This window comes from Elgaria multicarinata, chromosome 6 (genome assembly GCF_023053635.1).
Source record: "Elgaria multicarinata webbii isolate HBS135686 ecotype San Diego chromosome 6, rElgMul1.1.pri, whole genome shotgun sequence".
Lineage (NCBI taxonomy): Eukaryota > Metazoa > Chordata > Lepidosauria > Squamata > Anguidae > Elgaria > Elgaria multicarinata.
In genome coordinates, this window is record NC_086176.1 from 61,703,213 (window position 1) to 61,729,280 (window position 26,068).

The window sequence follows — 26,068 nt, forward strand, 5'->3', positions numbered from 1 at the left end:
AATTGATTTTTCAGTTTATTCATCCCCATCCAGTCAGAAATCAATAACAAACAACTTCAAGATTTTCACTGCTTTTCTAGGTCATAGGATGAAAACAAGAGATAGGGCAGAGAGTCATCATCACAGTCATCAGCAAACCTAATCTCTGCATGACTTCATGCAGTGTTTCCAGAATGGAACCTTGCCAAAGGGAATTGGAAAGAACAGTCTTCCTACCTAACTGGAGCTACTAGAAAGCAATCCCTCTTAAGAATCCTAACAAGGCTGCTCAGAATGCTACTATGGTTGATGGCATTGAATGCTGTTTAAATGTTAAGGAGAACTCCCCCATCCAGGTTCTGGTGCAGATAATCCATTAGTGTTACCAAAGTAGTTTCAATCCATGAACCCACACAGAAGCCAGATTGGAAAAGACAAAAGTTCTACGTTTCACTGAATGGATGCCATGATGACAGAAGTATGCTTTTTTCACTGCCATAGAATAGGTTCTAACTCTCAATGTTGGGTGCCACCAGTGTGACCCACATACAGGTCCAAACGCAACCTATTTGAACACTATTGGACTAAAGAACAAAGTCTCTAATGGCGGGTGGGGGAGGGAATAGAAGCAATGGGGTAAGCTGAACATGAACAATACTAAGTCCAGCAACAAAGTACTGGTCAGTATAACAAAAGTTTTATACAGGGTGGGGAACTGAAATTAATTCAAGGCTGGTGAGATTTCAAGAGGTCCCGGAACAGATGATTCAGTAGAATGATAGCTTCTTCCTACAGCTTGGTCCCTAGTGATGAATGCTACTCCCACATTGTCTTGGGACTTTGAGCCACGTATAAAAACTGCAGCATAAATGTTGTGCAATCAATATTCATTAAACTATTGTTTAGGCAGTGGAACCTGGGGAAATCAATGCCTTTAGAGAATATTTTAACATGCATTTTCTAGGCAGTAATGCAACCTACAGTGGCCTAGGAAGTATTCTGCTCCCCTGCAGAAAAGAGGAGAGGAGAGCTTTCCCATTTCACCACTCCACAGCCAAGAAACTCAGGACACCTCAAAGTAATTAAACTACCACCAGTCTTCCTTCCAACCTTGGAATTGGAGAGGAAAGGAAATTGCTCCATAACTGCTGGGAAGACTCAGCATACCTCTGCAACTCCATGCTTGGGAGGAAGGTTGCAATCATTAACTGCCAAGCCCATTTTTCTAATTGAGAGGATAGAAAACTGGTGAATTTGGATCTCTTTGATAAAGTAGCCAATTTTACACCTTAAGAAGAAACAGTCGTGGTAAGCAGGATCTTAGCTTATTAATAATTCTGGCTATACAACAGACAAAGCGCAAAATATGAACATTTATGTCAAAACTCTCTATATTATTTTCAGAAATGTTTGGTCTTATTGGGTTTTCTCTTCTATTAATTGGATGATAATTTTAATTTGGTTCACTGTTTCTAAAAATGAAACACAAATGAGTCATGTTTAATATTACCAGATGTGGTGCTCACTTGGTACAATTTCCATATGCAATGACATCCTTTTTCACAGACAAAGGGCAGCATTTGTATGTTTTTACTCCGCAGCACAAAGTAGCCAAAGCCTATCCTTAATGAAGTTCTTAAAACTCACACTTACAACATATAGAACCTTCAAAATTATATTTAAAGCCATACTTTCATTTAAATGAGAGGTAGACCTATCTTAACAGATCAAATAATGCTGTTGTAAAAAAAAACCAACAAAACCCTGCTAATGAAAATTTCTGAATGGCCAGTTCTGAGAATAAAGGTTTTTGACTTTTAAAATGTAGAGTCTTTCCCCTTTTGAGGCCTCCTTTAAACTGACATGAAAACAGCTGTAGCAAGCTTTATATAGAACACACATGCTATGGCCACAATTCTGTTAAATTGGCAGTAAGCTATAAATTCCCTTTCTAACTTGCTGGATTCTTCTTTGCTTTATCTTCATGGCATGCCTTATTTCAAATAGGGTAAACCATTCACTCAGCCCCTCATTTGCATGAGACACAAGGACCAAATATAGACAAAATTGCTTCACATGGTTAATATTGTTATTTGGATTATATCATGGAAGTCAGTAAAACCAAATACTAATTAGCATAACCATCACAATGAAAGAAAGCTAGAGAATGTAAAAATGCACTAGAAAAATCCAAAATTTTAAGAGAACTAAAGCTGAAATTAAATGTTCAGTACATAACATAGGATTTCAATTCCAGTGTTTGCTACCAACACACAAAAGGTTGGGCACTGGGAGGGGTACTTAATACATCTCTTCACTGTTGCAACTCCATCCTCACAACCACTTTTTCTCATTTGCCCTGAGAAATGACAAGGCAAAGGTTAAATGCTGCTCTTCCCCGGTAATTCTTCCTTGCAAACCTTTCCCACTCTGCCCTTGTTTTGCATGTCAGAAGCAAACAAAGCCTGGGAATGTTTGGTACGAAACATCTAGACCCATCCCATTTTAAAATTGACAACTTTGTGTGATATGAGCCAAACGCTAAAACCCCTTTCTCTGGGCATGTACAAGGCAATTTTATATGTTGGCTCTCTTTCAATTCACTAAAGAAACCTGTCACCACTGAACTGCCACACTATTATCAATGAAGGCACATGAACATATTTTTTTTCTTATATTGTTCAGAAAGGAATACATTGGATGAACTAGAGTCCACACTTAAAATAAAAATGACACAAGTGAGATCTGCAACAAAATACTACAATGTGGAATACTCCTTTTCTGAATTCTTGCTATGCCTTCTTCTAGGATACTCCATTCTGTTCGGTTGACACAAGCCACACCTGGGCAGATAATTAGGGAAACGGTGCTTCGCCACTATAGCTTGTTCAAGTTACAGTGATCATGTGAACCGGGCCATTACATCCAATATTCTTCCTGTGGGGAAGAAATGAGGGAGACAGGAGCAGGCAGAGAAACCATCAGGGCCTGCCCCAGTTGGAAACCCTCTCCCCACAGGGCTAATGGTCATCTTGATCCCTTTTCCTTATGTGCCATATCTTTTTTAGAATGTAAGCCTGAGGGCAGGGACTGTCTTGTTTACTGATTGATTGTAAGCCGCTCCGGGAGCCTTTTTGGCTGAGGAGCGGAACTTACAAGTATATTTATAGATAAAAATACTATAAATAAATAAATAAGGACATATGTAGGCAATGCTGACTTACATTGGAGTAATATATAGAAGACTTCTGGGTCACATATTCTCCTTCCCAGTAAAGATTTTGTATGAATATACAGACAGACAACTTGGGGAACTTTAATGGATGTTTAATGGAAACAAAAATATGTGACTGGTTAACAATGTAATCCTAGGGACCATAAGCAATATTAGATTCCTGCTTCGTCCTTTTTCTTCTGCTGCCCCTTACGCCTGGAACGCTCTTCCAGAACACTTGAGAACTACAAACTCAATCACAGCTTTTAAAACTCAGCTAAAAACTTTTCTTTTCCCTATAGCTTTTAAATATTGACTTTGTTCTGACTCTATACTGTTAGCTTCACCCTACCCGGTGCCTGTTTACACTTCCCTGTGCCTGTTTGCATTCTCTTTCCCTCCTTATTGTTTACTACAACTTTATTAGATTGTAAGCCTATGCGGCAGGGTCTTGCTATTTACTGTGTAATCTGTACAGCACCATGTACATTGATGGTGCTATATAAATAAATAAATAAATAATAATAATAATAATAATAATAATAATAATAATAATAATAATACTTACATTTCTTTACTAAATACATGTAATATAAACCTACTAAATTCAATTAATCTTTGTAAACATCCCAAAGAGCTTCAGCTATGGGGCGGTATATAAATGTAATAAATAATCACTCTAGGGCATCAGAAATTATCTGATGAAAATTGAAAATTTCAAAGTTTTCATCACCAATGACCTTATCTTAAACAACCCAGAGTTAACCCAATAGCAAACCATTTGCTAAGACACAATAAAGAACTTCTTCTGTGCAGTTTAACCCATAAACCCAGAGCTTCCAGGTTTGCATGTTATGAAATAACCCAGGAATGGGTGGTTCCCTACCTTGCATTAAATGCAGAACTTACAAGCATACAGCTCATGTAGCCTAATGTAGCCTCAATGGCAAGCAGTGCCTTCTACCAACTTTGGTTGATGGCCCAGCTACACCCCAATCTGGACAGGGATAACCTGGCTTCAGTTGTCTATGCTCTGGTAACCTCCAAATTAGATTACTGCAATGCGCTCTACATGGGGCTGCCTTTTATTTTATTTAAATAATAAATAATGGGGCTGCCTTTGAAGATGGTTCGGAAGCTGCAGCTTGTGCAAAATGCAGCGGCCAGATTGATAACCGGAACCAGAAGGTTCAAACATATAAGACTGACTCTGGCCTGCTTGCATTGGCTGCCTGTACATTTCCGAGCCTGATTCAAGGTGCTGGTTTTAACCTATAAAGCCTTACATGGCTTCGGACCACAATACTTGACGGAACACCTCTCCCGACATGAACCTACCTGTACCCTATGCTGAACATCTGAGGTCCTCCTCTGGGTGCATACTCTGAGGGAAGCTTGGAGGATGGTAACAAGGGAGAGGGCCTTTTCAGTGGTGGCCCCCCAATTCTGGAACCTTCTCCCCGACAAGGCTCACTTGGCGCCAACATTGTTATCTTTTTGGTGCCAGGTCAAGACTTTTCTCTTCTAGGCATTTAACAACATAAGCTAAGTTTTTTCTTAACTGACCCCAGAATAGTTGTTTTAAATGGATATTGTCTGTTTTTATGCTTTTTATAGCTTTAAATTTTGTATATTTGTTTTTAATGTTTACTGTTTTTAATCTTTGTAAACGGCCCAGAGAGCTTCGGCTAGGCGGATGGTATATAAATGTAATAAATAATACAATAACAATATACCCTGCTCATCCCCACAATTCCTTGGTTAAACTCAGGAATTGCCACAAAGACATGTGAACAAGGTCACTATATTTCTTGCATACATGAACTACAAAAGCAGTGTCCTTTGGCAGCCACCAACTACTGTGGTATCATTAACAGCATGGCTGCATGGGGGTGGGGAAGTCACTATGCTCAAGCTCCTTTGCTATAATTGTGCCTTCCTAAGAAAAAAAATCCTTGGCATTAAGGACAGCTTGCGCTAGGCACTTATTACAAAAATGAAATTTACATGATTACTTCCATTCTTCTTTGCCCTTTTTGCTTTACTGGTTTGCTGTAAAACCCACTAAATGAGTGGAGAGAATTTCTTAGAGCTACTTTCTGCTATTCTGTAAGGAGAAGGGATATCAATCAATCAATAAAACAAGTCTCAAAAATAGAAGTTGATACATTAAAGCCTGGAGTTACCTTGACACTCTCTTCTTCTGGTAGTAAATTGGACTGTCAAATCAGGCAAGCAGAAAACTACAAGGTTACTCCTTAATATTTGATATAAAAGAGAGAATTCTTCCTTTCTTCTGTTACTGCAGTTCTCTTCAACTTGCGAAGACCTGGGACCTATCTCAACCCCCACCTGTATTAAAGGACCCATTCTAAGAGCCCATGCACGGGTGGGGGAACAGTAAAAGGTCACCCACTCCCCTGGGACAGAGTTAACCATTGAAGGAACAGAGCACGTGCACCCATGGGCAAAGGAAACTGTTAATGAAAAAGCTATGTTCGATTGCATTACTCCTTCACATGCTTACAACTGTCTGCTTTTGTTTTATTACTGTTGTTAGGAATAATAAGAGAATCGTCTGCCAGTCTAGTTGTAGAGTACTGGTGACAGTATACTAACCAATTATTTATTTTTTGTAAACATCTGTGGTACAATAAAACCTTCCCAACTTCATCTAAGTACAGTTCATAATCTGCCATGTGCACGACACACCTCTGCAAAAAATCCTAATATTTCAGTTCTGGTCAAGTACATGCATATAGGTGCAAGTTCACATACCCATGTGAACATGGACACTCAGTAACACTTAAACTCTCTCTTCTATTTTACTTTCTCAACTGATTTTCCCCACCTGAAATTCTGACTACAGCCACCATTCAAACTCCCTTGCTGTCAATCATTCTTCAGTTATATCTCCACTTATTCTTCTGGTGCAAAAGTAGTCAATGCAGCTTCATGTATGTTTCAGCCAACAAGGCCTATACGCAGAGGTTAATATGACTGCCCCCATATTACAGATGGGAGCTGAATGACTGTGCCTTGCTTGAGACTATCTAGTGAGTTCATAAAAGAGGCAAGATATTCTGACTTTTAGACTTGTAGCTCAGTGTCTTAGTGCCACATGAGCACAAAGGTTTTAATTAGTGTTTACACCAGAGTGTCTGCCAGAGGTGCGGTTTGAGATCTCTTCTGTTTTAGACAGAAATGTAAAATTAAATGGAAAGGGAGGGGGGATATACCACTATGCATGCCACCTATTCACCTTACCCTGTGATTGCATATGTACAGTAAATATTTTACTGTATATTTATTGCCTATTTGTTTATTTTTTGTATGACGTTTGTCCTGTATGCTGCCTTGAGAGGATTTTACCCATAAAAGCAGCTTAAAACAAATTAAATACATTTCTGCCCCCATATGCCAAAGTACATGTGACTTTACATCATGCACCTCTAAAAAGTGGTCAGCTTGAGAAGTGTCGGATGATCATGAAGGAGTCGGATGATCGGTTTTGGTCATGTTATCAAAAACAGAGATTTGACAGGAAGCCTGGAAAGGCAAAACACCATGTTCTCCTCCACACCCACTGGAATCCTCTAATACCTACACACTGGAATGATACAATTTATATGAAATGCTACAATGAAACCCAATATGATTGGTTGTCTCTGTTTAGGAAAATGTTCAGAACTGAAACATTCAGAACCTACCTACCCAACTGAAAAGTAAAGCGACTTATGTGAACTTAATGACTACAATACTGATTAACAATTCAATGGTTAAAATGAGAGGGATGACATCTGTACTGACAAATCAATCAATCATGGGTGAATTGTGTCAGCGGGCTTTTAAACATATCCTTTAGACACCTGTAGAGCCTAATCATTGTCTTCATTATAGCTATGCTGCTACAGTTCTTTTAAATATAGTCTACAGCAAGTTCCCATGACTGAGCTTGCATATTTTTTATTATGCACCAGCCAAGTAAGCAGCCACAAGCTTTATTTTTGGCAACATCTAACTGGCCTACGTGGCCCAACCACATACACTTTATACAAACCACTCTGAGCAGGAGGGATCTCTTTTTCAGAAATAGACATTTAATATTTTCAACTCCTGACAAATGTACACATTGCTTTTGCATTTTTAATTTCTTCATTATCTGCTGAAAGCAAATGTGCCTGAAGTGCTGATCAGAGTTTGCCTTTAATGTTCTGCAACTGATGATGTGGCAACTTGAACTTGAATAATAGCTGCTGGAAGAGTTCCTAGGAAAAATGCTGTTCTCTTGAATTCTATCTCAGAAAGTCTGAGCTTGGAAAATTCATAAGCTTTATAGGAATGGTTGCTTAGAATACTGACATGGTCAGTGAAGAATGTCACAGATTTTAAGCAGAACTTAATCCATCACAGGAAATTCTTCTTACTAAGGAACTTGCACTCATATTTAAACAAGAGATCAACTTGTTCTAAATCTATGTAACTTGTTACATGCATTGTCAACAAGCTAAAAAGGATTCAGACCCAATAACTGTTTAGTTCTTAACATTCCACAAATGTATGCCCTTGGACAAAAAGAATAAAGCCTACAGTCTGCCAACCAGCAGACACTGACAAAGCTATATGAAGTACATGCTTGGTCGATGTGTGGAATTTTGAACTTGCTACTGTAGTCTAAGTTTTTATCTTATTTAACCTCAGAAAGAATAAGGAAAACATTCCCACATTTCCTGTGTTTTTACTGTACCAACTGTATAGATAGCCACTCTCCCTTGATGATTAGCTGGCCAGGTAAAAGAAAATGCATGAGAAAGTGCAATCAAGCTCTAGCTAGGACAAGGCTATAGTCAAACAAAAATAAAATAAATAAGGCACTCTATAAATTCTGGCTGCTGATAATGCTGCTGCCTCCAGTCTAAAATATCTAGGTTTGCAAATAGTAATTAGCTAATGCCCTCCTGACTACTCCCAAACAGATGAAACCTGAAAAACATTCGGCATTGTTGTAAACCTCCAAAGCAACTGGCTCTGAGAGTCTAGAGTCAACTGAGCAATTGACTCAGCTGCTTATATTTTATTGGCCCCGTTCAGATGACACCATTAATCATGTTGGTTAAGGGTATTTGGTTAAGCAGCAGGGTTAATGGTGTCATCTGACAAGTGTTTTCCTTAACCAGGTGCCTCCACTAACCACACTGCAGTTGGCTTCACTGACCCTGTTTTGCATCCGGGTTAACGGCACTAACTTTGACTTAAGGTGTCGTCTGACACGTACCCGAAATCATAGAGCTAGCATTAAAGCGGCCTAAATCATGGAACTGCCAGCTCTCTTAGCGCAACGGCCGATGGGATATGGGACGGAGCATTCAGATGACTCAAGTGCTCATCTGCTTTGTGGTTAATATGTGGTTAAGGAAACTGGGAACCGGACGGGATTAACACTGTTGTGTGCAAGCGTACGGCTTGTGATTAGTGTTAACCACAGAGCCCCAAGTGTCATCTGAATGGGTGCATTATCATTTGAACTCCTCAGAAGTTTAAAAAACGTTTGTCGAGACAGAGATGGAAGATGACAACACTATAGACAATTAGTTTTAGAGTCATTATTCAAATGAGTACTTCTGTATGGGGGAGTGGCACATGAATGGATGTAACAAGAACAGATGGGTGGGTGTGAGTGACACAATTGATACAAGTAATTAGAACAAACACAGGCAATTCTTCCTGGCCCAGTTTTTGTTTATCTACAAGTGATAAAAGACTCCATAACCCAACACAAATCTTTAAAACAAAGTAAACAAAGGGGGTGGGGGGAAATGAGAGAAGCAATTCTGCCTTAAACTAAAAAAGCAGTTAACATTTTCGTTACGTTCATAAAAATCATTTACTCCAATAAGAACAGACATGCAAATTAGATAAAATTTGTTCAATATTGAGATCTTCTTTATAAAGCCAGTGAGAATTGGAACATTGCAAAATGGACACACTTAGTTCCATCACTCCACCTATTTAGTAAAATGGATGGCCATGTGCAGATGTGCTAGGAGAAGAAGCAGATGTATAGGTGACTAAACAAACAAGACACCACTGAGATACACAGGAAAAGCTCACACCCCATCTAACCCAAAACCAAAGAGGACTGAAGCTATGCATGCATTGGTTTCATGCTGCCAGGAAACATTAGCAGCGGAGAGAAAGTTAAGATGAGAGGGCAAATCCCATCTTCTTTTTTTGTGAGATGAAACAAAAAAAGCCAGAAGAAAAATCAAAATACACAAATAAAACATTTTTCACAGGCCTACACTTGTACAAACTTTGGGCAGAATCCAATGTGGCCAGACTCACCAATTCTGATCTACAAGCGACAATTTTGTGCTTTCTGGAGGCAAGCCCTAAAAGGGGTAGAAATGGTAATTTCTAGAAGGGTACAAGTTGGCAGAGCTCCAGTTCCCACTTGTTTCGGGCTTGTCTCCAGAAGTGCTAAACTGTTGTTCTGCAAGCAATAGGGGTTGCTTGCAGACCGGAATTGGTGGGGCAGGCCACACAGGGACCAGAATTGGCAGGCAGTTCTGCTAGTGGATGGGCAGCATAGGATCCTGCCCATAATGTGTACTTCGTTTTTCTACACAAATGCAAAACTGCTGTTGGAATAGGTTGTGCCCTAAATCTATATTATTCTGAAATTGCCACCACCTTCAAAAGGAAAATGCACGTGGCATTTAGTAAACCCTGAACCCTGTTAGCATTTTGTTGTCAAGTTTCAGACCTCCCTAAGTTACAACCCTTAAGGACTAGAAACTGACATTTTGATTTTAAATCAACTCAGAAGAATATAAGAACAGCTATGTTGGATCAGAACAAAGGCCTATCTATGCAACATTCTGTTAGCATAGTGGCCAACCTGATGCCCATGGGAAATCCGTAGCAGGACATGAGCACAACAGCACCACAACAGAGTAGGCATCCAAATGGCAGATGAGGTTCAATGGAAGCAAGTGTAAGGTGATGCACATTGGGGCAAACCCCCCCCCCAACTTAAAGTATAACCTAATGGGAATTGAGCTGGCAGTGACCAAACAAGAAAGAGATCTTGGGATTGTGGTGGACAGTTCAATGAAAATGACCACCCACTGCTATAAAGAAGACAAACTCCATGTTAGGCATTATAAGAAAAGGAATTGAGAATAAAACTACCACTATCATACTGCCTTTATACAAATCTATGGTGCGACCACACTTAGAATACTGTGTACAGTTCTGGTCACCACACCTAAAAAAGGATATCATATAGCTGGAAAAATTGCAAAAGGGCCACTAAAATGATTAAGGGGCTGAAGCATCTCCCCTATAAGGGAAGGTTACAACAACTGGGATTGTTTAGCTTGGAGAAAAGGAGACTAAGGGGAGACACAACAGAGGTGTACAAAATTATGCATGGTATGGAAAATGTGAATAGGGAGACATTTTTCTCCCTCTCTCAAAATACTAAAATCGGGGGTTATCCCATGAAGCTGATTGGTAGGAGATTCAGGACAAATAAAAAGAAGTACTTCTTCACACAGCGCATAGTTAAATTATGGAACTCACTACCACAAGTTGTAGTGATGGCCACCAATTTGGATGGCTTTAAAAGGAGGTTGGATAAATTCCTGGAGGCAAAGGATCTCCAGTATTCGAGGCAGTAAGCCTGTGTGCACCAGTTGCTGGGGAACATGGGTGGGAGGGTGCTGTTGCACATGCCCTGTTTTGTTGTTCCCTGGCCACTGGGTGAACTGAGTGCTGGACTAGATGGACCCTTGGTCTGATCCAGCATGGCACTTATGTTCTCACCCTCCTGTTTTTGTTCCCCAGTAACTGGTATGGAGAGGCATACTGGCTCTGATCCTGGATGTAATATATGTAGCTATCATGATTAGCAGCCATTTTTAACTTTGTTCTCCATGAATTTCATATAATCTCCTTTTAAAGTTATTCAAGTTGGCGGTCATCACTACATCTTGGGGTAGAAAATGCTATAGTTTTACTATACTCTGTGTGAAACAGTATGTTCCTTTTATCTGTCCTGAATCTCCCACCATTCAAGTTTATTGGATGACCCCAGGTTATAATATTAAGAAAAAGGGAAATGTTTCTCCAATCCACTTCCTCCATACCTAATTTTATATACTTCTATCATGTTCTCCCAGGGTGGATTTAATTTAAATCATCATTTAAATCACTACTCAGAAAGACTCGATTTAATCATGTGACTTCCCCCGCACCCCAAAGTGCACTCTTCCTTGCTATATTTTACACAACTCAAGAGTTACCAAATACTCATTCTTGCTGGTATAATCTTAATATTTACAACCAGATGAAGGTTTCATTTTTAGAATTGCAACTTTTCAGATTAGTTTTACAGTTATATCAAAAAATACTGATTTGGTTATACTATTAGAAACACATCATAAATAGATAATAATGAAATTATTGTGAGGTGAACTATCTGCAGTTTAATGGGTTAATCATTCATATTTGGACAACTTTTCTGCTGTACTTTATTGGAAGGAGAAAAATAATCTTACAGAAACCTCTGGAAGAGCATGACATTGTGAATGGATTAATGGAATTCATTTACCAAAAAATTTAAACAACCTCATGCTACATAATTAAAAACTAAGCCTTATTTCATGATGATTAACCTTTGGACTATAATGTATCTAAAACAGAAAACTATCTTTAGATAAATTTTTCCTCAAAAAGCATTTTATTAAAAAAATCCAATTTAAATCAAAAAAATCCGATTTAAATTTTAAAAAAATCCAATTTAAATTAAAAAAATCCGATTTAATTTTTTAAAAAAAACCGTTTTTTTAAAGATGCTTTTAATTTTTTTTTTTTAACCACCCTGTGTTCTCCCCTTAATTGGCATTTTTCTAATCTAAAATCCCCAAATGTTGTAACCATTCTTCATGGGGGAATTGCTTCAGCTGCTTGATCATTCTGGTTGCCCTTTTATTTATTATATTAAATTTATCTGCTAAAAAGTCATCAACAATTTAAAACAATAAAATTTTGTAACAATAAAAACAAGAACATTAAAAACAGGGGGGAAATACACGTTAAAAAATAAAATGAAAAGTTGTGTCTTAACACATTTGTAAAGTCCAAGAGAGTGGGTGCCAAGCCCCAACTAACAATATATACCAGCTTATTTAGGTACATCTAGTTTATAATTCAGCTCAGAAAATTAAAATTCTACATAATAAATGCAGTTATAACACAACCAAAGCTGTTCACTAGTGTTAATTTCTCAAGAAAATCCATTGGAGGTTTTCTATGGGTCACACTGACAAGAGAGTAGAATGAACTTTTTAAGTTTCATCCCAACTACATCTATAAACCCAGTACAGTTAAAACTATGTGATCTTTAAACATACATGGAGGGTGGGCAGTGTTCTAACAAAACATGTCTTATAGGAACACTATTCATACTCATCCATTTAAGTTAATCAGTTTGTAAATTAAACGTATTTACAAGAGATCTTGTAGCTACTGAGGATGGGGGCAGGAGACTATTACTTATTTTATGCTGCCACCTAGCAACTTTTTCCAGAAGTATACTTACACAGAGTTTTTTTATATATTTGCTTGTTTTATATTCATTCAATGCAATCTAGACATGTTTACTCAGAAGTAAAGCCTACTGAACTTAAAGGTGCTTACTGCCAGTTATAATCCTATAACTGACTATAGGATTGCAGCCATTTTATCTTTAAATTGTGGTCTGTCAAAAAATCATGAAAAGAAAAATTACAGATTTATGATTTGTCAATATTAATTCTTTTGGAGGGAAATGTTGCCAAATTGCAAGCATGATTACAAAACTGTATTGTTCCTTGTCCTAACAGTAACTTTGGATGAAACCTGTTTTGTTTCATGCAAATAAGTAAATAGATTTTTCTTGGGCAATCTTATTATGCATCCCAATAAATCACAGACTTGAGCATGTTTGCAAAATTACTAGCACAAGTCCCAGCCAGCAAGTCAGCCAGCAGCTGGTGCACATTTCAACACCAGAAATACTGTGCTGTTGTTAACTGCATATGAAGGCATTGTAAATAGTCCCTTTTTACAATAAAGACAAAAATATCTATACAAGTTTAACTGTTGTCCAAGAATACACAGAAAAAATGGGATTTCCTTTATTCTTTGAGTAAAATCCATGAAAGTGCTAAAGTGAACCTCTCCTTGCCTTTCTTCTTTCCCTATCCTATGTACCAGTGCAAGCAGACAACCTCCAGGCACAGCTGGCTGTTTGTTACCATGAAGTCCAAAGCCTGTACAAAAACTGCAGTTACTGCCGTTTTTAGCCTACTGGGCTTACCTGAGCTGGTGGAGCCAGGAGCATAGAGGTAGATTCAGCATAAAGATCTCTGTGCAATTTCAAAGTCTGTCTGAGGAACTGAAATACCAGAACGCCTGCAACGTTCCATTTCCCTGATTTACACATTATGGAGATGGTCTAAAACTAGCATACAGAGAACAGACTGTTGCATCCCGATCTGACAGGAGACAAGCATTGTGTGCTCCTCAGAGCACTACAGAAACACTTGTCAAAAATGGTCCAAGCTTGCTGGTATTTGCTACCACTTGCTACCAGAATGTGGTAGCAAATAATTCCCACTAGTTAGTGCCAATTATTTCCAAATTATCCAAGTCCAATAAACAGAAATAAAATAGGGCCACGGAACTTTGGAAAAGAAAAAAATGAATTAGACCAATAATATTTGTGTGAAGCAGGACCACTCATAAAGTGCAATGAATTAACTTGTGGCTGTATCATTTTTATCCAAATTCTGATCCTCAGAAAGCCAGTGACACTCATGCAGCTCTCAAACAATAATTGTTGCCTAGGATACAAGGTGCTGAGTTAAAGAAAAGAACATGATTCCAAACTGAACCACTTTGAATGGAAGGTCGCCACTACCCCTCTGCCACCAGCCCAGGATGGGGGAGTCCCCAGACTTGCTTAGCCTCCTTAGCACTGTTGAATCAGGAACCCAACTGGTTCCCAAGAGCCTCAGAGCCAAGAATAAATTATATTTAAGAGCACCAGTGGCAAAGTTAACATTGATCTTAGTGTTAACCCAAACTAGAAAGAACACACAATACTTTAAAAGGTAGTGAATTTATTTACAAAATGGAAAAAAAGGAATTGGAAGCTACAAAGCCAAATAAGTATAAAATTAAAATTACAAAAGCCAAATTGATACAAACAGATTAATACAAGCATAAGACAATTGGAAACCCAGTACAGACCGAAAGTAACAAAGACAATGCTGCTGCCTATGCATACTTCTCTATGGGCCTTCTCATAAGCTCCACCACATCTGAACACTCTTTCTCCAGAGCAAGACAAGAATAAATAGTTCATGCCCCCCTCCAGTTTTATATTTATTTATTTATTTATTTATTTATTACATTTCTATACCGCCCAATAGCCGGAGCTCTCTGGGCGGTTCACAAAAATTAAAACCATTCAAAATATAAAACAACAGTATAAAACACAATATAAAATACAATATAAAAGCTAACCATGCCAGCCTTCAGTTCTCTCTACCACTCCCCGCCTTGAGGAAAGGGTCAACAGAAAAGGTGACATTTTCCACACATGCCCAAGTGAAACAACTGCCCCTCCCTCCCACCGAACTGGGTATTGTTATATCCTTGAGGCCAAAGTCAAATAGGACTTCAAGAGATAAGCAAGATCCCATCCTCCCTGCAAGTGATCAGACTCTATCACACCTATGTTTCCCCCCAGGGTATCTCACAAGGCCAGTTAGCTCAAAGAAGATTGTTACAAAAAGCTCAGCTAATCGAACATGGAGGCTATTTGGTTCTTTGCACCATGCATGGATATGAAACAAAAAGGGACTACAAAAAGCTGTAGTCATGGTGTTTTATGATCAACTGGGACATCTATCTAAAATTATTCCTAGGCCACCTTTAAGGATGAAACCCTGTCCATCCCCACCTGTCAACATAGCTGGAGCAAGTCTGACTTAAAACATAGATCTACCACCATCAAATATAGTTTGCATCCGAGATAAGTTTATTTAGAAGGATTGGCTGCAGCTCTCTGTTGGGTGTATAATAAAGAGCAGTCCCATTGTCATTGCAACATGAAGTGTGAAAGGGCCCTAAGAAGAAATGCACCTTTAACTCCATTTTCATCAGCCTAGTTCTACATATATGATATACATGCATGAAAAAACAATCAAGTACACTTAGTGACTGTCAGTGTAGAAATAGGGGGAAAGGTTGTTACACTAGTATAATTCATATAGCAGTTAAGGCACAGTTCTATCATATATTTCTTTAATCAAATCAAATGGGAACATTACCCAAATTTATGGCACTACTCTCAATTTATATACCATAGCCTGTAGATATCTATGGCTCTATTCAGAAGCCTTTCCTTAGTGTCACCTCCATAAGCTACTACTGGCAATGCTCCTGGTCGTTTTACATCCAGCAAGTGAAGCTTTCGCCACCACTGCCTCTCCATGATGTGAAGAGTTTGCCTTGCTGGTTTGGCCAGTTAGGTAACAGTTAAAAGGTATAAAGAGCCCTGACAAGCAAAAAATAGTTGGCAACCCTACCACAAAGGGACTAGAACTGCAATCTTAGAGCAAACCACATTGAGCAACCAAAAATTTATCTTCAATGTATGTACACAAGATCAGCCTCAGGAAAATAAATGTAAGCACAAACATAGACTCAGTTCAGGCAACACGTTAGGTAGTTTTAGAACTCCATGTTGTCTGCTGGGAAAACTCCATGCAATGGTGCAGTTTTTAAGGAAAACACTCCATGCAGAATATCCACACTGTGCACACAACCATTGTGTTGTGTGGCAGTCTCCATGGAATTTTCTGTTGAGTTGACTTTTCCCACCGGGTACAGAGTTCTCTGGCAAGAGTGGCGAAAGGAGGGAGTACCACTCTAGGAGAGCCACATAGAAAAGAAAGAAGAACCGATTGTCCTCTTTCTTCTCCTTAATGTTTTACACCTAAAAACCCATTTTCCAACAACTGTGAGCAATCTTAAAGGAAAGACTTGTTCGTTTTATTTTGATTATCAAATCCTGCGAGAAGAGGGATAAAAACAGTAATGCAAATTCATGAATTACTCAGGTGCAGAGAGAGAGTGAGAATGAAGTCTCCTTACATCCTTTTTGCTCGCTCCTCCCTTCTTTCTCCCCTTCTTTCCTAGAGAAGGAGCTCAGAAGAGCTCTCCATCACTTCACAAGTCAGCTGATTAGAAGTAATATCTTATCTTCTATTTTGTTTCGAAGTGATCCATACTCCAATTATTTTCTTTTCCACCACTTTTCTTGATATTTTATCTCATGCCAAACTCTAAAACCCATTGGTTTTGGAACTCCTTTTACGCCTTTCCATCCACCCATTTTATTTTTTATTTTATTTAAGAACATTTTTATAGCGCCACCTTGCCATTTCTGGCCTCATGGCGCTTTACAACAAAATATAAAACAATTTCCATTAAAAACCCTCAACCCACATTAAAATTTAAAATTTTAAAATACTCCAACATCCCTATTTTTGCTTTGACCCCTTCCTCCAAAACTCTCACACAATCCTGTTGTGGTTAGGTTTTTAACCACAGAAGGAAAAGGACTCTAAAGAGTTAAAAAAGATGTCCTTGGCCAGATTGTCTCTGCCAGGAGAAGTCCAGTATGAAGCAGATTCTTCCCTGGCCTACGTGCGGTACGAGATGTACAAGATGAAGAGACTATTGGTTAATTGGGCCAAGGAGAAAAGTGTATTTAAGAAGTCCATGTTGTATGGAACTTACTGCTGACATTATCAGACTGCTGATGTTATACTGCTACGTTGTTGCTGTACTGTGAAAGGACTGTATATATGACCATTTATTCTGTAAGTAATTTATTTAGTGTCAGTAAAGCTTCTTACTGACCAAAGACCGTGAGTGCTTCTTTTTGTTCCTAAATTCAAGCTGAAACCATTTCCAGACTCTACGCTGCTGCTATTTCGCACTCTGCTATATTTTTGGGTAAGCAATTACCCCGATAGGTTATGGGCCCAGAGAAAGTCTGGAAGGCATAATTTTTTGGTTGCTGGAAAGCTTGAGAGCAAAGGAACGCTGGAGGGAAAGACGGAGTCGAGCTCAGGCAGTTCATCGAGCTCAGACGGGTCTGTTTCCAGTGTGAGTCGCGCTCCAGCCCAGCCGGTGAGGATGGCCCAGGTTCAGATGGCATCCAGTATTCCGGTGGAACGGCTGAATGAGAGAAATTACTTAACGTGGTCATTCAAGATGGAAATGTTTTTGAAGCGGGACAGATGTTGGAACGTCGTGAGTGTCCCGAGGCCGGTTGGTCAGACTGCTCAAGAAGCACAAGTGTGGGAAGAGCAGAATGAAAGGGCCAAAGCAAACATTGTCTTGAGTATGGAGGACTCGCAAATTGTCCATATCAACAGAGATGAGACGGCAAGAGACAGCTGGAATGCGCTGAGACAGATTTATGTGCGTGCGTCGGCAAGCACACGGCTGAGCCTCACCAGAGAGCTGTATCGGTTAAAGTTGGAGGAGGCTGGAAGTTTGGCAAATCATCTCCAACAGGTGAGATCTCTATTTGTCCAGTTGCAGGAGGTCGGAATCGTTTTTACGGAAGAGCATAAGTGCTACCTGATTTTGGGGTCGTTGCCTCAAAGCTGGGACATTCTGACAACCAGTCTGGAAAGTATGAAGACTGATGAACTCACTCTTCATTATTTGACGGGTCGTTTGCTCCAAGAAGAGAAACGGCGTCTTTCCAGGAAGGAGGAAAACTGCCAGGAAAGGGTTAAGCAGTCAGCCCTTGGCAGCAGAGAAAGAATGCAGAGAGATAAGTGTTTCCAAGGCAACAATGTGGAGAGAACCGCAGTTGCAGTAAGAAAGTGTTATTTTTGCAAACAGCCGGGTCATATCAAACGCTTCTGTAAAAAGAGGAAGAAGGGAGTTACACAGGCTGGAGAGAAGAAGGAATGCTCGAATGCATTTGTCTCAGCCACAGTGAGGTGTAACGAGGCCCAAGAGGTTTGGCTGATTGATTCTGCGTCGTCCAGAACAATTTCTAATAATCCAGAGGCGTTTCGGAAGTTGGAACCAAGCAAGGTGAAGTCAATCACGCTTGCAGATGGACGAACGTCGAGGGTGGAAGGAATTGGCTGTTGCTACGTTCCATGTCTGCAAAAGGAGTGTGAACAGGTTCTGTATGTTCCAGATTTAGATTTTTGTCTCCTTTCTGTTAGTGCTCTAACGTCTGAAGGATACGTTGTTACGTTTCAGAAGGATGAGTGCCAAGTGATTAAAGATGGACAAAATGTGGCACTGGGACATGTTAAAAATGGACTGTTTTACATGGGTGCAGGTAAAGAAAGGGTGGCACAAACTGGTAACGTGCCAGACCATAAAAATTGTGTTCATGAGTTGCACAGGCGTTTAGGTCATGCAAGTTTTAAAGTGTTAAGTCACATGCCTCAAGTGTGTACAGGGTTAAGCTTGCGAAACTGTAAAAATTTCTTGGATTGTTCAATCTGTCATCAGACCAAATCCCGGGTGCAGAACATCTGCAGGAAAAGTGACAGGGTGTCACAAAAGCCTTTTGAACTGGTGTTTATTGACTTGGTAGGGCCATTCACGCCTACACAAGGGGGATCCAGTTACGTGCTTGTAATTCTGGATGATTACACACGCTTTAGTTGGTGTTATTTACTGAAGCGAAAATCAGAAGCTTTTGAAACTTTTAGGGATTGGAAAACTTGGGCGGAAAAGTTCTTTAACAAGCCCATTATTTCTGTGCAGTCGGACCGTGGGGGTGAGTTTGTTTCTGGAAGGTTCTGTGAGTGGTTTAGGAAAACAAGAATCACACACAGGTTAATAGATCCCCAAACTCCTTTTCAAAATGGGTCAATTGAGAGAAGAATTGGAGTACTTCAAATGAAGAAAGATTCTCTAATGGCTGATGCAAACGCTGAGCAAGATTTGTGGGGAGAAGCATTTTTAACCGCAAACTATCTGTGTAATAGAACCTGGAGCAGGGTTACAGGCAGTTCGCCTTACTGTTTACTTTTTGGTTCAAAGCCAGATTTGTCTCACTTGAGAACATGGGGGTCTTGGGCATACGTGCATATCCCAAAGTCCAAAAGATCTAAAGGTGAAACCAAGTCTGTGAAATTACGTTTTGTGGGTTATTCTGGCATGCAATCCAAATCTTGGCGTTTTTCCCTAAGTCATGGGAAGGTGGTTGTTTCTAGGTCTGCTACTTTTCAGGAGGCAGGTTGGGACAGGATTCAAGGTTCCCAAGTTCTGTTAGAAACCGTGAACAACCAGGAGAAAACAGTAACTCAGGGGTTAACTTCTCAGAGCCCTCACATCTCTGAGAAGAGTGTTTCCACTCCCAAAAGTGGAAGGGAGGAGGGAAATGAAAGGGAGGAAGAAATTGCCAGTGTACCTCGTCGTTCACAAAGAAAAAACAAAGGAATTCCACCTTTAAAGTATTCAGATGAATTCAGTGTGTGTTGTGTGAAGTCTGAACCTGAGAGTTACAGTGATGTGTTGAAATTGCCTCAACAAGAAAAAGAAAAGTGTTTTCAGGCAGCGAAAACTGAAAGGGGGTGTTTTCAAACACACGTGTCTGTATGCAAAGGGGCAAGCAAAAGAGTACATGATTGTGGAGCTAGTGGTTCGTCTACTGGTGGCAGGGAGTTCCCAAGACCACATTCAAGAAAACTCAGCCCAAAGCTGCAGGAAGGGATGAAACTGAAGTCTCTGGGGAAAGTTAGGTGTTACCTTGGTGTAGAGGTAGAAAAGTTTCCAAAGGAAATTACCTAAAAAGCCAGAAGCAGAAAGTTTTAAAATTGCTGAAAGTTTGCAAGTTGGAAGATTGCAAAGTAGTTCAACGCCCCAAAGCACAAAGTTTTTCAACAGTGCTTGGAAGAAGAAGAAAAGAAAAACTTACATATAAATAAGTCTCTGGGAAATGTAACACACAGAGAAATGTACACAATGTTGAGATTGTTGTAAACATGTAAAGTTGATTTCTTACAGGTGAAATGTAATGAAATGTAAATTGTATTTTTTCTGTAGTTAAAAATGAAAGGGTGTTGTGGTTAGGTTTTTAACCACAGAAGGAAAAGGACTCTAAAGAGTTAAAAAAGATGTCCTTGGCCAGATTGTCTCTGCCAGGAGAAGTCCAGTATGAAGCAGATTCTTCCCTGGCCTACGTGCGGTACGAGATGTACAAGATGAAGAGACTATTGGTTAATTGGGCCAAGGAGAAAAGTGTATTTAAGAAGTCCATGTTGTATGGAACTTACTGCTGACATTATCAGACTGCTGATGTTATACTGCTACGTTGTTGCTGTACTGTGAAAGGACTGTATATATGACCATTTATTCTGTAAGTAATTTATTTAGTGTCAGTAAAGCTTCTTACTGACCAAAGACCGTGAGTGCTTCTTTTTGTTCCTAAATTCAAGCTGAAACCATTTCCAGACTCTACGCTGCTGCTATTTCGCACTCTGCTATATTTTTGGGTAAGCAATTACCCCGATAAATCCCCCAAAACAGTCTGTTTCTCCCCCATTCAAATTATCCCAAGCTGAAACGTCTTTCTTTCCTTCCACTTTCTCCTCCTTCCATCCACACACACAATTTTCTATGCACCCCAGTATACATAAACTTCACTATTGACTTTAAATCCTTGATAGTCTAAAACTTTCTCAGTGTTAATGTCCGATTTTAATTCCCCAAATGTGATTTTAATTCATTCAAAATTCTTCTGTAATAAACAAAATAATTGCTTTCAAAGACTTTTGTTGGGGTCTCTGACTCTCTTAGCTTTGTGGGGAGGGGGAGGGGGAGGGTAAAAGGTTTTCCTAAGCGCCCAATGTTCAACGCCAAAAGATCCCTCAGGTATGTGTTTGGTTTACATGTATGTGAGATGTATGCCCATATAAACTAAACCATACTTCATAGCAGTTGTTTTACAGGGTCTCAGATGTGGGGTCTTTCCCAGAACTACCTGGAGAAGTCAGGGATTGAACCGGAAGTCCTTTAAATCCCAAACTCGTGCCTTTCCACTGAGCTCCCCCCATTTTCCGCCCCTCACCCACTCCACAAGCCTCCTTTCGTAATCAAAGCTTCCTGACAAGGACGGCTGGGGACGCAAGGAGAAACATACCTCATTGTTGAGGTTCAGGACCTCCGCCATAGCCTCTGCTCGAAGGGACAACAAGGCAACCCCCTCCGCTTCCAACCGGCGCTTCTTCCCTCACGTTTTCCCCCAGCTCACTCAAACGAAACAACGCGCACGCGCTATCCTCATTTGCTTTCCTTCCGGGCGGCACTCTACCTTACCCTCTATGGTGCACAGGCAGTGAAACACAGCTTTCAGATTTAACCATAGACTTCGAATGGTGGGCAGGACTTTGGGTTCACTGGAATTCAGCTTTAGGGTGCTGGTTAAGCGTAAAAGAAAAGAGGAAAAAAGGCAGGACGAAAGAGGATTAAAGGGAGGGGAAAGTGGGAGCTGATGCATCTTCCAATCCGTAAACATTGGGCTGCAATCCTTACATGGAAGTAAGCTCCACTGAATATAGTAAAACTTTCTTTTGACTAAGCATTCATAGGATTGTGCTGTTAAGGAGGAAGAGTTATACCTATCCTGTGTATGATTATTCGGAAGTCCCACTAAGTTCAATGGGACTGAATCTCAGGTAAGTGTGCGCAGAATTGCAGCTTTAGGTTACATTTCACTGGGTATAAAACGATCTTGGGCAATAGCAAAGACGCGTTGAGCTTCGGAAGCAATAGCCACTCTACCTTTAAAATCTATTATTAGAATCACTTTCTACCCCTAATATGAGGACAGTCTTGACTTGGGCTCGGTTTTTTCAGGAGGTAGAATGGTTGAATCGGCTTCTGTTTGCCTCCTCTCCCCAAAGGGACAGAGATTTTTGAAGGGGACAGTATAAAACCAGGAACGCAAAGGTGTTGCATGGTTCTTAAAAGATCCGGAACACAGGCTCATAACTCAAATTTGCATCAACTTAACAAGACAAACAAGGGAGAGGGGATCAGTGCAGACCTAACGTGACTGCATGCATATGATTGTTAGAGGACATCCACAAAACTACCATCCTATCATCACACAGGACATCTGACTCCACAGACTGAAACAGAAAAATCATGGATCCCTTACTTGTGAGTGTCAGCACAGCAGAAAAACATGGCTCTGAGACAGGGGTCTTCATAGTTTTTACAGAGCAAATCTCCCCCAAACACTAGCATATTACAGAACACATCTGACTCCACGGACTGAACCACAAAAGCCATGGGTCTGCCACTCGTGGTCACCTCCATGGCACAAAAACGTGGAGGCAGGGATCCTCATGATTTTTACATGCAAAAATCCACAATCCAGTCACAGGATATGTGCCTCCATGGAGTGTATCAGAAAAATCCATGATCCACCACTTGTGGGCACCTCCACAGGGCAAAAACATGGATCTGTGTCAGGGATCCTCATGATTTTTAAAAGAAAAATACTCCCAAACACCATGAAATCAAAAAGTGCATCTGCCTCCACAGAGTGAACCAGAAAAATCAGGGATCCACCACTTGCAGGTGCCTGCAGGGTGCAAAAACATGGATCTGAGGCATGGATCCTCAGGGACCCTCATGATTTTTACATGGAAAAGAACCCAAACCACAATCCAATCACAGAGCATATCAGCTTCCATGGACTGCACCAGAACAATCCAGGATATGCCCACATCACAAAAACATGGATTTGAGGCAGGGATCCTCATGACTTTTACATGGAAAATACCACAAACTCCAATGAAATCAAAGAGCACATCTGCCTCCATGGACTGAACCAGAAAAATCCAGGATCCGCCTCTCGTGGCTGTAGCATAAAAGCATGGATCAGGTACAGGGATTTTCTTTATTTTTACAGACCAAACCCCTCAAACCACAAATTACAAAGCCCATTTCCTTCCGTGGACTGAACCAAAAAGGTCATGCATCCTCCACTCCTGGGTGCCTCCAAGCGCAAAAACATGGGATCCTCATTATTTTGACTTGGAAAATACCCCAAATCACAATCAAATCACAGAGCCTATCTGTCTTCACAGACTGTAGCAGGAAAATTACAGATCCACCACTCACAGCGCAAAAACAAGGATTTGAGGCAGGGATCATCATGATTTTTACACAGCAAATAACACTAGCATATAACAGAGCACATCTGCCTCCACAGACTGAATCACAAAAACAACAGATCAGCCACTTGTGCCTCCACGGCACAAAAATACCCCAAGTGAAAGTGTTGCTTCTGGCGCAACCTATTTTCAGGATGTGCCAGAAGCAACACACTGTTTCCTGCCTGACCTCCAAAGGCAGGGAATTCCATAGGAAGGGGGCCACCACACTGAAGGCTCTTCTTCTGGTGGATTCCAAAAATTAAAGCATTAAAATAACAACCGAACGTAGTAAGAACACATTAAAATGATCTGAAATACCATGAAAAGATATGGTGATGACACCGTAACCATGCCTGGGGAGAGAGTTCTTCAGTCAGTGGTCACCACTGAAAAGGCCACATCTTTGGTGACCCCCATCCTAACAAAGATCTAAATGTATGCAAAGTTGGCCTTTTAATAATATGTCTGACTGATCTTGTACATTTTGCTCTGTCAGGGAGAGCAATCCCATGGCCTATAGACAGCATCTGAGGACCATTGAATAGTTTGGAATGCTATATACAAGGTTGGAGTCAGTGCTCTGGCCTCAGACTCAGGCATCCATGTTTCCTGCTCCCTTCCCCTTGCAGCTGGTGCAGAGAGAACAGGGCCAGCTGCCTCTTCTAGGTTACAAAAGCAATATTTGAAGGAAGGTAAAGGGGATGCGCATTCCCATGGGCATGTGGGGAGGACTGCTTATGAGGAAACCTCCAGCCTTTCTCTCCCCAACACCTCAGCTAGATGGGCAAAAAAGCCCATCTAACTGAAATGCAGAGTGAGAGGAACATGGATGCATAGATCACCTTCCCCATTCCTCCTGTTCTACATTGGATGAACCCTCCAAATTCAGAGGCTTATGGCCATCCCAATAGGATTGCACCCTTAAAATACTTTAGGCTATCTTGGGACAGTATATTAGCGCCTCACCACCACCAGGCAATCTTTATCAAAAGTTGGGTGTTATTTTTTAGTTTTGCTGTCAGAATTTAAATGAAGTTGACATTAGCTTGGATTTTACTCTTAAGAAATTTATGTGTCATACACATTGCTGGTTCCAGTTGAGATATGTACAGTAGAGTGCATCTAGTCCTCATCAGTGATCCTCGGTCAACGTTGTTAATTGTGATTTTTAAAATTTATTTTAGAAACAGAAGATGCAAAATCTGAAAATGCATTTCCCATAACTTCAGGAGGAATGGGGTTTGAAAGAGCCCATGATGATAAGACTCATATTAGGATTGATCATTCCATGTTTTTGAAAATCATGAATTCGGTACTGAAGCTCTTTATTACTTTTCGTACAAAGTTCGTTTTCTCTTTTTATTTTGGTTTATGAATCTGGAACACGGGGGAAGCATTGTTATGCATCTGTATTAATCCCTTTCTATCTCTTCAGATCCATGGCTGTTTGCCCATTTTCATACCAAGTAAAGTTTATTGAGTAAAGTTTATTCTAAGTGTGCCAATATTTATAACTAGCAAAAGGCCTGTCATTATGACAGGTAGAATATGTTCAATGGGAGATAGTTGCAGGGTTTACATGTACTCATCTGTGTACATGTTCAGTGCATCTCTGTGTACTTGGGCACACAAAGCCCTCCCTTTTCACGGAACTTATGGCAGGGTGGTGGAGTATCTTCAAGTGCAACACTTTTTCACATAAGAATTAGTGACAGTCGCTCAGAAAGTAATGATTAGTGGATATGATTAGTGGTAGCTAAATGTGTTACCCCTTTGCTATGGCACCAACTATTAAGAATCAAGCTTGTTTCTATACATCAGCCTTCTCCAACCTGGTGCCCTCAATGTGCGTTGGATAATGTGACGTTATACATCTATATATAATACACATGTGCTTATGGTTATGTGTTTTATGGTGAGTATTTCTGTGGTGAGAGGAAGATCAGTGACAGAAAGAATGGTGGATTTGCATATGTGTGATGATCGGCTGAGTGAGTGAGTGAGTGGGTTAAAGTGTGTGTGCTATATAAACTGTGTTCTGTGTTGTGTAAGTCAGATAGAATAGGGATATCGATAGGATTTTAAGATTGAGAACAGAGAGCTGGGGGAGGTTTGTGGTGATTTGTGAAGTGATTGAGAGTGTGATTTAGAGTACTCTGTACAGGAGAACATACAGTATATTGATAGAGCCATTAAGAGTTACTTGTTTATTATTGAACAACTTATTACTGTATACTTAATAAAGCTTCCTTTGTTTATAAAATCCTATGACTTCTGCTCTCGGCTATGTAAGAGGGAGGTAATAAAGGGGACAGTACAAGGTTATAGGGTAAAAAGGGTTGGGCATGAGCCTTATAGGTCCTGGGGCTCCATCACACCTATTTTTCCCCCATGGTTTGCCTCTGTGTTTTTTACCTTCGTTGCATAAGTGTGTCAAGGTAATGGTCCCTTTCACATGGGTTTGTGGTATTGTGCTGCACCGTGAAACCCCCCTTTTTCTTGTTTGCTTTTCCACTCCACCCTGCCCCCTTCTCATTCTGCCTCCAGTTCTTTGGTTTATTTATTTATTTATTTAATTTATATACCGCCCCATAGCCAA

At 40.2% G+C, this 26,068-nt stretch overlaps 1 protein-coding gene across 3 annotated transcripts in view; it reads right to left on the reverse strand.

Annotated features, from left to right (window-relative positions):
- The window catches only part of SRFBP1 (serum response factor binding protein 1), a 65,226-nt gene extending 43,688 nt beyond the window's left edge, over positions 1 to 21,538 (reverse strand). For 2 of the 3 annotated variants that reach the window (XM_063129490.1, XM_063129488.1), the window contains exon 1: positions 21,444 to 21,537. In XM_063129490.1, coding sequence (XP_062985560.1) covers positions 21,444 to 21,473 — 30 coding nt within the window. In that variant the 5' untranslated portion in view covers positions 21,474 to 21,537. Of the gene's footprint in view, positions 1 to 21,443 lie in introns of all 3 variants that reach the window. The other variant, XM_063129491.1, reaches the window with a different exon arrangement.
- Positions 21,539 to 26,068: the final 4,530 nt, after the last annotated feature.